Raw genomic sequence first — 15297 nt, 5'->3', positions numbered from 1 at the left:
ATCCAATCTGAGGAGAAAGGGAAAAGAAGACAGGCGAGATGCGCACGCATGCACGGGCCAGGCTCTAAGATACGATTGATTTCCGCATTCGCGCCAGCCTGGCTGAGAGACCTCTTTTGCACCCGTCGGGCCAGGCTGAGGAGGCAGCACAGGGCACCAAACACACTCGATTTTGCATCGCGCGTGCGAGCCAGGAAACCAAACGCGCCAGTAGTGCACGCCCAGAAGGCTGGAAGATGGTGCACACAGGACATGTGGAGAGGCGTGACCCAAGAAAGCGGAGGCATTCCAACCGCGGCTCGAAGCGAGACCTGGACGTGGGATGGTAGATGGAGGCACCATGGAGGCCAGATGTCGGGACATCCAAGAACGATGATGCCGGCGATGGCCAGCTTGGTGCGCATCGTTGACCAAGAGAGACACCAGAAAACATGGTGAGCAATAACTATATGAGCAATCGCCATTTTTTGTTTTTATCTGTTGCAACACACAATTTCTTTTGTATTATATATCGGCATCGCGTAAACATAAGCACTTCATTTATGTAACATGTGTGTTCTTTCTCTGTCAAAAAGGACATAACACACATGCTCTGGCGGGTGCAGAACTAGACGCACGCATCTCTCTTCTTGTTTCCTACTTAAAAAGAACTTTCTTCCTGATGCCTCTCTCTCCCGAGTAAACGCGGTCATACGCAGCCATTCCCGCCCGACGCCGTTCGTCCATCACGCCACTCTCCATTGGTGTAAATCCATCATTTTCTCCTCGGGCGAATCTGCATGCCTTCTCCGTACGCGTCCTTGAGGCTAGCCCTATCTGTTCGGTTTTGCGGTGTGGTATCGCCCTGGTGGCTGGCTTGGCTTTTCCCGGCTGGATTTCTTCAATGCCGGCCGCACGGTTTAGGCCATGCTAATTAGGCTACAGAGTGTAATTTTTTCCTTCCGTTGCAAGGACTTCTTTGCTACTACAGTATATGTATGACCAATATGATGTTCAACTCAAAAAAAATGTTAATTACACTGTGCATTGGCCATCATTAGCGTACGGGCGCAGCGCGGGAGGGAGCGAACCGGGTTCGAAATCAAACCCACGCTCTGGCGTGACCGTGCAAGACACTCGAGCAGAACCACTCGTCGCCATGATGCCCGTCCTCGCCCGTGCCGTGTCTGTCCTCCATAGGATTCCCTCCGCCGGCACGCCTGACGGTCCCGGCTCAACGGCTAGCTCCTGACCACCAACTTTAACTTTTAACGGCTACTCCACCGAAAGACGACGAGAGGCCACCCGTCCCCGAGCCCGGTCAGCCGGATCCGAACGTTTTCGAAGGTCTCGGCGCCTGCTACGACCCCCAACGGCTACATTTCCCCTCGTCCCCCGCCCGCTATAAAATCCCCCGAACCACCTCCGCTTCTCCCCACACAAACATCTCCCACGATCCATCCAAGTTCAGGAGCGCAGAGTTTGAGAATCCAAGCACAGCATCCGTCTGCTTCTTTTGCTTGCTTGCTTCTCTTTCTCTGCGACCAGATCCTCCCACCGTCTCGTCTCAATGGCCGCCGTCTCCACCAAGTCCATTGCTCTCCTCGCCGCGGTTGTGCTCGTGGCGCTCGTTGCGTCGGCGGCAGGGAGGATTGTGGAGCGGGAGGAGGAGTTCTTCCTGGGCAGCCTCGCTCCCTCGCTCGCCCCGGCACCGGCGCCGGCGGCGGTGGTTGGCGCAGCAGGCGCCGTCGCTCCCGGGGCGTGGGCCGTGGCCGCCGTCGTCTCGCTCCTCGCCTTCCTCGCTCACTGAGGCGTCGTTGCGTTGGGTGCCTAGCTTCTTGAGAGATGGAATCCTGCAATCTGAATTGCGGCGAGTCGCGTCTGTTTGTTTCGTTCAGTTTAGTTGGTTGGTTAGACTACCAGTAGTAGTGATCTATGCAGTGATGGTGTTGCGTACTGGGTATCTCTCTCTTTTGCCTGTATAAGAGAGAAAGTATGTTTTAAATAATACTATTTATTGATTATTCTTTATATGATTTGTTGTGGAGTTCTTAATTTGTTCGGCCCAAAAGTAGCATCCGGAATCTGCATCGGCCCGACATTGTGCCCGTAAACATCCAATCACTCTGAAAGTTAGAAATCTCTACAAGTTCATGAGTTTTTTCACCGTGGCTGTGACTGATCTAACTGAACCGAGATTTCTGTATTCGGATCAAGAGACTTGCCTTTTCCTCGCGAAGACATTATTCTCCTCGTAGGCCTGCGTTGCTGTGAAAACGGCCACAGCTTGTGCAGGCTGATTTTCTGTTTACGGGCAGCTCTGGTCCACATTAAATTCGGCCTGACAGAGGTCGAAAATATGCGATAAACAATTTTCTGCTATTCAAACTTTTTTTTTTTGAAGAGTGAACCCGTGGGAAGGATTCTGGCTCATCAAAACTAACAGTTTATACAATCTGTTAAATAAGAAACATGCTTCTGAAAATTACGTAGAGTGTGAAGCCGTCTCACTGCCCGGCAGTTGGGTGCTTAGGTTTTTTTTTTTTTAGAAATCTCCTCAATTTTATTGATTCCTTTTTTTCGAACAATATTCATAGGTACAACAAGACATGGCAAATCCAAGCCCTAAAGGCCTGCGTCTGATCGAGCACCCCTCATATATTGGCTTCCACACCTGCATCTCTTATATGTTGGCTTTCACACCCGTATCTCTCATATCCGAAACCTTAAAATCATGCAACCTACGTAAAACACAATCAACACGTAGTTCATCGAATCGACATTTCATCGCTGGACAAAAGGAACATAGTTCATCAGAGTTCAACGGTAGACAGTGCAAAATCCATACTACAAACTACTTAAAAATATAGATAAAATATAAATAGAACGGGAAGCATGAAGGAAATCACCATTTCCTCGCTGGCCCCTTCCCCTTCCGGTCGTCGGCGCGGTTGTGCCCCTCCTCAATGTAGGTGTCGGCATGCGGAGGTGCGTCATCGACATGCAGAGGTGCGTCGTCGCCGCAGCTGGAGGTGGAACCGTCCATCAGGTCAGAGTCGAGCTGCACAATCTACCCAACAACCTGCGGAGCAGGCGGTCCTGCTCCTTCGCATGATAGTCCGCCTTCTCCGCCGCCTCCTTGTTTGCCTCGTGCTCCAACAACTTGATGATGAGTCGGAGCGCCTTGGCATTCTTGTAACGGAGGCGGCGCGCATCCGTCTGTGCCGTCGTGAGATAGCGACGGAGGACCGACGCGAGGACTGCGGCCTCGGGATCGACCAGCGCGCACGCGTGTGACTGACGAGCGGACAACGCCCCCCCTGCTGCCCTCTCCCTTGCCCGCTGCCACTCCCGTCGGGCTGCTCGTGCCTCGGACTCGGGCGTCCTCGTGCGCCGCTGGCCCCAGCGTGAGCACGAGGAACTAGCGGTGGTCGGATACCACTTCCGAAGCAGAGGGTGGTGGTAGTGGGTGGCGTACCTGAAGGAGCGACCGGAGTTGCGCGCAGGGCGGGAAGGGTTAGCGACTTTCGGCGTTTTGGGAACCAGGGTAGCCAGACCTGCTTGCCTGCGGCCCACGACGTGGCTTCATCAATGGCCTGGTACATCCCAGCTTCAACTACGGCAAGACAAGACCCACGCGAGGGGCCAAGCCTCGTGAGGCGGGCGACATCAAGACCTCCCGAGGAAGCGGCGTCCTGAGTGGAGCAGAGATTTCTATGCAAGACCCAGCCTCACGAGGCTGGAATGACATTAGCCATGACGACCAAGGCCAGGCGCGCGCCAGCGGGCGCAGAGCAACAGGTTTTCTCTTTGGTGCAAAGGAGGCAAGCGCAGGTGTGGAGTCCCAAGAAATTAGCCAAAGGAGTCATTTGCGTCCAACGAGACCAAGACCGCCAAAACGGCAGGATGGATGCCATCGCCGAGCCCACAACGACGTCACGTTCAGAGGCTTTGCAGGCGAAGACCATCTTTCGTCAGGATTAGATGTACCTCTTGTCCCCTTTCAAATTTGGCTGTTGTGGGATCCCTTCCCGCCTAAGTTTTGGAGGAAGAGGACCAAGGCCACTATAAATATAGCCTAGCCACCACCGTAGAGAGGGATCAGCTCATCAAGTGATCAGCTCATTGAACCACCAAGAGCTCATCACAAGTACACGCCTCCTGAGGCTGTTCTTCCACTTGTATTAGTTCACCCCAGCCTCTCGCAAGGCTAATCCACCACAAAGCAGGAGTAGGGTATTACACCACAAGATGGCCCTAACCTGGGTAAACTGCTGTGTCTTTCTCTGCCGTGTTCATCGAGCTAGGTCGTGAGAGCAACGGATCGATCGGCTTGAGAGGTTGAGTTCTTCGCACACGCCCCTGAGTTCGAACCTTTCTTGGGTCTGCGGAGCCCGAAATCCGACATTTGGCGCGCCAGGTAGGGGCATGTCGAAGCCTCTCTTCCGCCAGTTGTTTCACCCCATTCCGCTGTTCTCATGGCGGACGCTCGTCGAGTTCGTGCCGAGCGCCAGGCAACCCTTGCCGCGCGCGTCGCCCAGATAGCGCCAGCGGGCAATGGTGCTCCTCGCCGCTCCCCGTCGCCCGTGGCCAATGCTGCCACTGGCCCTGCAGACCACGAGCAGCAGGATTCGTCGCTGCCGCCTTCCGTGCAATGCGGCGGCTGCACAGCCACTCCATCGCTGACCACGGCCGCCGCTTCGTCCTCCCACGCCCGTCGTGGGCCGACGACCGCGCAGTCGGTGCTGCTCATGGCGTGTGAGCTTTTGCGCTACCGCCCGACCGACGACCTCTACGAGGATTGGTTGGACCGCATCGCCGAGCTTGTCAGCGCAACTAGAAAGGCTCCTGCGTTGTATCGTTCGCTGCCTCCCCCGCAGCCCCAGGCGGGCAACATAGCTCACGGCGCGCCTCCTCCTCCTCTCCGGCAAGATGTCCCCGAGCCAAGGCGTGAGCCCCCCTAGCGCGACCAGCCGCACAGAGCACCCGCGCGCGATGAAGAAAGTTGTCAGGTCGTGCAGCGGCCTCGGGGAGAGGCGTGTGCGCTCCCAGCTCCTCCTACACCTCCATGTCAAGACCACGTGCATCCAGAGGTGGTTGCACGCGGGCGTCAAGACCTGGCTCCCCCACCGAGGCGAGCCCCTGTGGCCACAACGGGATGCCGAGCGTTCACTTCAGAGCTTCACCGCTTTGTCTGGCCCGGCAAGTTCAAGCAGGATCTGCCTCCGTGCTACGACGACACACCTGACCCGGCCGAGTTCCTTCAGCTCTATGAGTTGAGCATCGAGGTGGCAAGTGGTAATGAGAAGGTCATGACAAGCTGGTTCCCCATGGCTCTCAAGGATGGCGCACGCTCGTGGCTCCTAAACCTCCTGGTGGGGTCGATCTCGTCCTGGGATGAGTTGTGCGAGCGCTTCATCACCAACTTCCAAGGCACCTGCGACCGCGCTCCTGTAGCTGACGACCTGCGACGCATCAAGCACAACCAGGAGAGACCTTCCACAAGTACATCCAGCGCTTTACCAACATTCGCCTCAAGATCCCCAAGGTGTCGGACGAGGCCATCATCTCAACGTTCATTGATGGCGTCCGAGATATCAAGATGAAGGAGGAGCTCGCCATACATGAGGACTGTTAAGGAATGTAGCATGTAATTTCAAAAAAAAATTCCTACGATCACGCAAGATCTATCTAGGAGATGCATAGCAACAAGAGGGGGAGAGTGCGTCCACGTACCCTCGTAGATCGAAATCGGAAGCATTATGTTAACGCGGTTGATGTAGTCGAACATCTTCACAATCCAACCGATCTAGCACCGAATGTACGATACCTCTGAATTCAGCACACGTTCAGCTCGATGACGTCCCTCGAACTCTTGATCCAGTAGAGGGTCGAGGGAGAGTTTTGTCAGCACGACGGCATGATGACAGTGTTGATGATGTGATCCGTGCAGGGCTTCGCCTAAAGACTACGATGATACAGAGTAAATGATGGAGGGGGCACCGCACACGGCTAAGAAAATGGTGTACCTTTGGGGTGCCCCCTGATATGTCTCCATCGTATCTACTTTTCCAAACACTTTTGACCTTGTTTTGGACTCTAACTTGCATGATTTGAATGGAACTAACCCGGACTGACGCTATTTTCAGCATAATTCCCATGGAGTTATTTTTGTGCAGAAATAAAAGTTCTTCGAATGACCCGAAACTTCACGGAGAATATTTTTGGAATTAATAAAAAATACTGGCAAAAGAATCAAGGCCAGGGGGGCCACATCCTGTCCACGAGGGTGGGGGCGCTCCCTACCCTCCTGGGCGCGCCCCTCTGCCTCGTGGGCCCCCTGATGCTCCACCGACCTCAACTCCAACTCTATATATTCACGTTCGGGGAAAAAAATCAGAGAGAAGGATTCATTGTGTTTTACGATATGAGCCGCCGCCAAGCCCCAATCTCTCTCGGGAGGGTTGATCTGGAGTCCGTTCGGGGCTCCAGAGAGGGAAATCCGTCGCCGCCGTCATCATCAACCTTCCTCCACCACCAATTTCATGATGCTCACCGCCGTGCGTGAGTAATTCCATCGTAGGCTTGTTGGACGGTGATGGGTTGGAAAAGATTTACCATGTAATCAAGTTAGTTTTGTTAGGGTTTGATCCCTAGAATCCATTATGTTCTAAGATTGACGTTGCTATGACTTTGCTATGCTTAATGCTTGTCATTAGGGTCCGAGTGCCATGATTTTAGATCTGAACCTATTATGTTTTCATGAATATATGTGCGTTCTTGATCCTATCTTGCAAGTCAATAGTCACCTACTATGTGTTATGATCCGGCAACCCCAAAGTGAAAATAATCGGGACCACTCCCGATGATGACCGTAGTTTGAGGAGTTCATGTATTCACTGAGTGTTAATGCTTTGGTCCGGTACTCTATTAAAAGGAGGCCTTAATATTCCTTTCCAATAGGTCCCTGCTGCCACGGGAGGGTAGGAAAAGATGCCATGCAAGTTCTTTTCCATAAGCACGTATGACTATATTCGGAATACATGCCTACATTACATTGATGAATTGGAGCTAGTTCTGAGTCATCCTATGTTATAACTGTTGCATGAGGAATCGCATCCGACATAATTATCCATCACTAATCCAATGCCTACGAGCTTTTCACATATTGATCTTTGCTTAGTTACTTTACCGTTGCCACTGTTACAATTACTACAAAACTACTACTGTTACTTTTGCTACCGTTACCGTTACTTCCATATTACTTTGCTACTAAATACTTTGCTGCAGATATTAAGTTTTCTAGGTGTGTTTGAATTGACAACTCAACTGTTAATACTTGAGAATAATCTTTGGCTCCCCTTGTGTCGAATCAATAAATTTGAGTTGAATACTCTACCCTCAAAAATTGTTGCGATCCCCTATACTTGTGGATTATCAAGACTATTTTCTGGCGCCGTTGCCGGGGAGCATAGCTCTTTTCTTTGAGTCACTTGGGATTTATATCTGCTGATCACTATGAGGAACTTGAAAGACGAGAAAACCAAGATTTATCCCTCAACTACAAGGGGAGGTAAGGAACTGCCATCTAGCTCTGCACTTGATTCACCTTCTGTTTTGAGTAAGCTTGCGACACGTAAACCTACTTCTGCTATTAATTCTGATATGTCACATGTTATTGATGATGCCACTTCTGCTATGCGTGATGCTTATGATGAAAGTACTTCTATGCTTGATAATATTGTGCCATTAGGTGAATTTCTTGATGAATAACTTGCTAGGGCTAGAGAGAATGAAATTATTGAAACTGATAATATTGATGATGAAGATTCTCCCCCTAGATATGAATTGCCTGTTGTGCCTGAGGGTTATTTTATGGATGAAGAAACTGCTAGAGATTTTCTTGCTTGCAATGATAGATCTGATCTTAAGAAATTATTAGCTAAGCTGAAAGAAAAGTCTTTGAATGCTAGAATGAAATATGACCCTGCTTTTGCTACTTCACCTATCTTCATTACTGATAAGGATTATGATTTCTCTATCGATCCTGACATAATTACTTTGGTTGAATCTAATCCTTTTTATGGCTATGAATCTGAAATTGTTGTGGCACATCTTACTAAGTTAAATGATATAGCCACCCTATTCACTAATGATGAGAAAACTTGTTACTACTATATCCTTAAATTATTTCCGTTCTCATTAAAGGGTGATGCTAAAACATGGTTTAATTCTCTTGATCCCAGTTGTGTGCGTAGTCCCCAAGATATGATTTATTACTTCTCTTCTAAATATTTCCCCGCTCATAAGAAACAAGCTGCTTTAAGGAAAATATATAATTTTGTGCAAATTGAAGAAGAGTATCCCACAAGCTTGGGGAGGCTTCTCCAGTTACTTAATGCCTTGCCTGATCATCCTCTCAAGAAAAATGAAATACTTGATATCTTTTATAATGGACTAACCGATGCTTCTAGAGACCACCTAGATAGTTGTGCTGGTGGTGTTTTCGGGGAAAGAACTATTGATCAAGCTGAATTTTTATTGAATAATGTATTGACTAATGAAAACAATTGGACACTTCCTGAACCAACTCCTAAGACAACTTCGAAGAAAAGGGGCATTCCATTTCTCAGTCCTAAAGATATGCAAGAGGAAAAGAAATCTATGAAATAAAAGGGTATTAAAGCTGAAGATGTTAAGAATTTACCACATATTGAAGAAATACATGGTATTGATAACCCGACACAGGTAGTAAACGTAAATTCTCTCTATAGATTTGATGAAGGTGATATTCCTCGTTATAAGTCTGCTAGCCAATGCTTAGATGAGTTTCATAATTTTATTGTTAAACAAGAGAACTTCAATGCTTATGTTGGTAGACAATTGAAACGCAATGCTTATATGATTGAACACTTGAGTGATTATATGTCTAGAGTTAAAGGTGAACTTAAACTTATTAGTAAACATGCTTCCATGGTTACCAATCAAGTAGAACAAGTGCTTAAAGATCAAAATGATTTGCTTAATGAATTAAATAATAAGAAAAATGATAATGTTGTTAGAGTTGTGACTAGAGGTGGTAGAATGACTCAAGAACCTTTGTATCCTGCGGGTCACCCTAAGAGAATTGAGCAAGATTCTTAGAGAAATAATGTTGATGCACCTAGTCCTTCTAAAAAGAAGAAAAAGAAAAATGATAGGACATTGCATGCCTCTAGTGAACCTGTTGTAGACACACCTCGGAATCCCAATGATATTTCTATTTCTGATGTTGAAACACAATCTGGTGATGAACATGAACCTAGTGATAATGTTAATGATGATGTTCATGTTGATGCTCAACCTAGCAATAACAATGATGTAGAAATTGAACCTGCTGTTGATCTTGATAACCCACAATCAAAGAATCAACGTTATGATAAGAGAGACTTTGTTGCTAGGAAGCACGGTAAAGAAAGAGAACCATGGGTTCAGAGACCCATGTCTTTTCCTCCTAAACCATCCAAGAAAAAGGATGACGAGGATTTTGAGCGCTTTGCTGAAATGATTAGACCTATCTTTTTGCGTATGTGTTTTACTGATGTGCTTAAAATGAATCCTTATGCTAAGTACATGAAAGATATTGTTACAAATAAAAGAAAGATACCGGAAGCTGAAATTTCCACCATGCTTGCTAATTATACTTTTAAGGGTGGAGTACCAAAGAAACTAGGAGATCCAAGAGTACCAACTATACCATGCTCCATTAAAAGAAACTATGTTAAAACTGCTTTATGTGATCTTGGAGCCGGTGTTAGTGTTATGCCTCTCTCTTTATATCATAGACTTGAATTGAATAAGTTGACACCTACTGAAATATCTTTGCAAATGGCCGATAAATCAACGACTATACCTGTCAGTATTTGTGAGGATGTGCCTGTTGTGGTTGCAAACGTTACTATCTTAACAGACTTTGTTATTCTTAATATTCCAGAGGATGATAGTATGTCGATTATCCTTGGTAGACCCTTTTTGAATACTGCATGGGCTGTTATTGATTGCAACAAAGGCAATGTCACTTTTCATGTTAATGGTAATGAGCATACAATACACTTTTTGAGGAAACAACCTCAAGTTCACAGTATAAATTCTATTGGAAGAATTTCAACTATTACTATTGGAGGTTTTGAATTTCCTCTTCCTACTGTCAAGAAGAAATATGATATTCTTATTATTGGGGATGTACATATCCCCGTTGAGGTAACCTAGTGCTATTCGAAAATTCTCCGGTTTCATGCGATTTGGAATGAGTTTGTTAACAAGACTTGATCAACCTTGTTAGTGGATTCCTTTTGATGAGCATGAGATGGATGAAGTTAGAAAGCACTACCTTCTGTACCCTCCTTTTACTTTTTGTTATTTAGATTAAATAAAGCAAAAATAGTATTTTTTTTGTCTGTTTTCTGATTTATCCGTGCAATAAAAAACACCCCGAAAATAGAAGTTCTCCAAATGCCCTGAAAATGAAATATGATTTTTTTTCTAGAATATTTGAGAATATCTGGCACTGAGAACACATCACGGGGAGCCAGCACCTGGCCACGAGGGTCTAGGGCACGCCCACCCCCCTGGGGCACGCCCCCTGCCTCGTGGGCCCCTGGTGGGCCCCCTCCACTTATTCTAGCACCCACACACTCCTTCCTTTCAAAAAAATCACCAACCAGCTTAAGCACGAGTTCTAGCTCATCTTGCTCCCATTTTTGATCTCCTTGCTCAAAGCTCCACTCACAAAACTGCTTTGGGGGATTGTTCTTCGGTATGTGACTCCTTGGTCCAATTAGTTTTTGTTCTAGTTCTTTATTCATTGCAAATTTTTACTGCCTACGTGACCCTGTTCTTGAGCTTGCATGTCAAATTTATATGGTCCCAAGTAGTTCTAATGCATGATACAGTCTCTAGGCACTTGTGGGAGTAGTTGCTATCAATTTTGTTGAGTTTGGTTCACTTTTATTTCGAGTTACTAAAATTTTCAGAAATTTTTCAGAGGAAGAAATATGTTTAGGAAAATGTACCAAGGTGGTTCTTCAAGGAAGCAAGGACCCAGGCCCGCAATACGTGAGCCGGACGATGAACCACCAAGGGAAGCTTAAGTGCGGCCTTGTGAGTGGCCGTTAGAGGATTTTATGGTCCAAGCAGACATCAAGGATGAATTTGATGCATATGTGTGTAATGCTGATCTTGAGGACTTCGTGTCAGATAAGTGCCTACAGTACTACTACCTTACTGATTCCTTTGTAGAAGGTTTAAATTTACATCTTCGCGCAATTCTCACACTGTTTTATTTGATCTTTATGATAAATCATATACCATGGACCTAGAAGATTTTAATACTGCTTGTAAACTCCCGCAGTGGGGCAATGTTAGTGAACCTCGTAAATCTGAATATAAAGACTTTCTTGCTAGTATCACTGTGGGTGAATCCAGAGAAATCACACAAGCTACCATAGGGAGCATTCATTTCCCCTCCATACATTATTTTGCTCTCTTTATAGGTAGATGCATTAACGGTAAAGATGAAGCTTGTCACATGTGCGTTCCTGATCTTAGTGTCCTCAGGAGTGCGGTATTAGGTGATAAATAATATAACTTGGGGGCCATTGTTGCAGGAAGGCTGCATCTTAATGGTACGTGTGGAGATTTGTTTGGTGGGATTTATGCAACTCGTGTAGCTAATTATCTTGGTGTACCCATACATGGAAGTGACATGGAGTTGCCTCCTGCTTATCTAGATTATAGTGCCATGGTTAGCCATCAGTTTCTTGAGAGGAATGAACAGTTCCTCCAGTACCGACTAATCTTAGACAAACGGCGTACTATCCATGTTGCTCACCCTGCTCCCACTTTCTTTGACTTTCAGGCAAAAGGGAGATACTTTATAACCAGGGAGGAGGCAAACGAGTACGAGAGGAGGACGGAGGCAGCTCGCCTCCAAGCTGCAACTCATGAGGCAATAGCGGTTGCATCTCAGTACGACCCCAGTTACAACTTTGGATATCCGTCAGGCCAACAGTGGCCATAGACCAACTTAGTCCAAAAGCCTAAGCTTGGGGGCGTACGTATTTCTCACTGACATTACATTCATGTTCACACACTCATTCCAGTTGTCGGTGCTCATACTTTTTCATTGTACCATCCATGCTAGTTTATTTTCTTTTCTAAATCTTCTTCTTGTGTGTTTGAAAAACCTTAAGAAAAACCAAAAAATTAGCTAGTTTACTTTCCATGCTTGTAGTAGTAGTAATTAAAAGAAGACCCAAAAAGATTTCTCGTTCTTCTTTTGCTTGTTGGGAGCTTTCCCGTGTAAATAGTTTTATTTCTTTTCTTTTCTTTGGGGGTCGAGAGGAGAAGACCATGATGAAAATGTTGAGTGGCTCTCAAATGCATTATTGTTGATTTAACCAAGAGCCCATATTACCTTGTCTTCTCCCTTGAATTGAATGCTTGCAGATTCCAGCTTAGTCCAATGCACGTGCACTATTAGTATTATCCACACCCTTCGGCCGTGCAAGTGAAAGGCAATAATGACGATATATGATGGATTGATTGAGACGAGAAAAGCTGGTATGAACTCGACCTATCTTGTTTTTGTAAATATGATTAGTTCATCGTTCCTGATTCAACCTATTATGAATAAACATGTTTGCAATGACAATTAGAGATTATAGTTGCTTATGCCATGCTTAATTAGCTAGGCGTTTATAATGGTTTACCTTGCGTGCCAACATGCTATTAAAATGGTTGTGATGTGGTATGATAGGGTGGTATACTCCTTTGAACGATTCGAGTGACTTGACTTGGCACATGTTCACGCATGTAGTTGAAACAAAATCAACATAGCCTCCACGATATTTATGTTCATGGTGGATTATATCCTACTCATGCTTGCACTCAATGTCTATTAATTTTAATGCATGTTCATGACTGTTGTCGCTCTCTAGTTGGTCGCTTCCCAGTCTCTTTCTAGCATTCACTTGTACTAAGCGGGAATACTGCTTGTGCATCCAAAATCCATAAACCCCAAAGTTATTCCATATGAGTCCACCATACCTTCCTATATGCGGTATCTACCTGCTGTTCCAAGTAAATTTGTATGTGCCAAACTCTAAACCTTCAAATAAAATTCTGTTTTGTATGCTCGAACAGCTCATGTATCAACTAGGGATGTCCATATCTTCCATGCTAGGTGGGTTATTCTCACGAGGAGTGGACTCTGCTCCTCACTCACGAGAAAATGGACGGTAACCGGGATGCCCTGTGCCATGCTCAAATCAAATATAATTGCAAACAAAACTCCCCCATGATTGTTGTTAGTTGGAGGCACCCGTTGTTTCGGGCAAGCCATGGATTGATGATTGTTGGTGGTGGGGGAATATAAACTTTACCATTCTGATTGGGAACCACCTATAATGTGTGTATCGTGGAAGATATCGAGATCTCTCAGTTGTTATGTTGACAATGAAAGTATACCGCTCAAAATATTATTTATCTCTGCTTCAAAATCGAGCTCTGGCACCTCTACAAATCCCTGCTTCCCTCTGCGAAGGGCCTATCTATTTACTTTTATGTTCAGTCGTCATCCTCTTATTAAAAATCACCAGTTGGAGAGCACCGCTGTCATTTGCATCCATTACTATTAATTTATATTGAGTATGACCATGACTGGATCTCTTTTAGCATGAATTACAATGTCTAGTCAGTCATTGATCTTCAGGGGTGCTCTGCATTTATGTTTTGCAGTCTCAGAAAGGGCTAGCGAGATACCATCTTGTTATATCATATTATGATTGTTTTGAGAAAGTGTTGTCATTCGAGATTTATTATTATTGCTCGCTAGTTGATTATGCCATTGATATGAGTAAACATGAGACCTAAGTGTTATTGTGAATATGGTTAGTTCATAATCTTTGCTGAAAACTTGAATGTTGGCTTTACATATTTGCAACAACAAGAGCAAACAGAGTTTGTAAAAGTTTTTCTTTATCACTTTCAGTTTATCAACTGAATTGCTTGAGGACAAGCAAAGGTTTAAGCTTGGGGGAGTTGATATGTCTCCATTGTATCTACTTTTCCAAACACTTTTGCCCTTGTTTTGGACTCTAACTTGCATGATTTGAATGGAACTAACCCAGACTGATGCTGTTTTCAGCAGAATTGCCATGGTGTTATTTTTGTGCAGAAATAAAAGTTCTCAAAATGACCTGAAACTTCACGGAGAATATTTTTGGAATTAATAAAAAATGCTGGCAAAAGAATCAAGGCTAGGGGGGCCCACACCTTGTCCACGAGGGTGGGCGGCGCGCCCCCCTGCCTCGTGGGCCCCCATGCTCCACCGACCTCAGCTCCAACTCTATATATTCACGTTCAGGGAGGAAAAAAATCAGAGAGAAGGATTCATCGCATTTTACGATACGGAGCCGCCACCAAGCCCTAATCTCTCTCGGGAGGGCTGATCTGGAGTCCATTCGGGGCTCCGGAGAGGGGAATCCTCACCGTCGTCATCATCAACCTTCCTTCATCACCAATTTCATGATGCTCACCGCCGTGCGTGAGTAATTCCATCGTAGGCTTGCTGGACGGTGATGCGTTGGATGAGATTTACCATGTAATCGAGTTAGTTTTGTTAGGGTTTGATCCCTAGTATCCATTATGTTCTAAGATTTATGTTCCTATGACTTTGCTATGCTTAATGCTTGTCTCTAGGGCCTGAGTGCCATGATTTCAGATTTGAACCTATTATGTTTTCATGGATATATGTGAGTTCTTGATCCTATCTTGCAAGTCAGTAGTCACCTACTATGTGTTACTATCCGGCAACCCAGAAGTGACAATAACCGGAACCACTCCCGGTGATGACCGTAGTTTGAGGAGTTTATGTATTCACTAAGTGTTAATTCTTTGGTCCGGTACTCTATTAAAAGGAGGCCTTAATATCCCTTAGTTTCCAATAGGACCCCGCTGCCACGGGAGGGTAGGACAAAAGATGTCATGCAAGTTCTTTTCCATAAGCACGTACGACTATATTCGGAATACATGCCTACATTACATTGATGAACTGGAGCTAGTTTTGAGTCACCCTATGTTATAACTATTGCATGAGGAATCGCATCCGACATAATTATCCATCACTGATCCAATGCCTACGAGCTTTTCACATATTGATCTTTGCTTAGTTACTTTACCATTGCCACTGTTACAATTACTACAAAACTACTACTGTTACTTTTGCTACCGTTATCGTTACTTCTATATTACTTTGCTACTAAATACTTTGTTGTAGAT

At 45.7% G+C, this 15297-nt stretch overlaps 1 protein-coding gene across 1 annotated transcript; it reads left to right on the top strand.

The window, feature by feature from the left end:
* The first annotated feature begins 1405 nt into the window (after positions 1–1405).
* On the top strand, positions 1406–2012 carry LOC123065682 (uncharacterized). Its single transcript, XM_044488920.1, has one exon. The coding sequence runs from the start codon at positions 1550–1552 to the stop codon at positions 1787–1789; it is 240 nt and encodes a 79-aa protein (XP_044344855.1). The 5' UTR covers positions 1406–1549; the 3' UTR covers positions 1790–2012.
* Positions 2013–15297: the final 13285 nt, after the last annotated feature.

Source organism: Triticum aestivum, chromosome 3B (assembly GCF_018294505.1).
Source record: "Triticum aestivum cultivar Chinese Spring chromosome 3B, IWGSC CS RefSeq v2.1, whole genome shotgun sequence".
Taxonomy (NCBI): Eukaryota; Viridiplantae; Streptophyta; class Magnoliopsida; order Poales; family Poaceae; genus Triticum; species Triticum aestivum.
The sequence above is the reverse complement of the archived record's forward strand: the minus strand, read 5'-3'. Positions and strand labels throughout refer to the sequence as shown.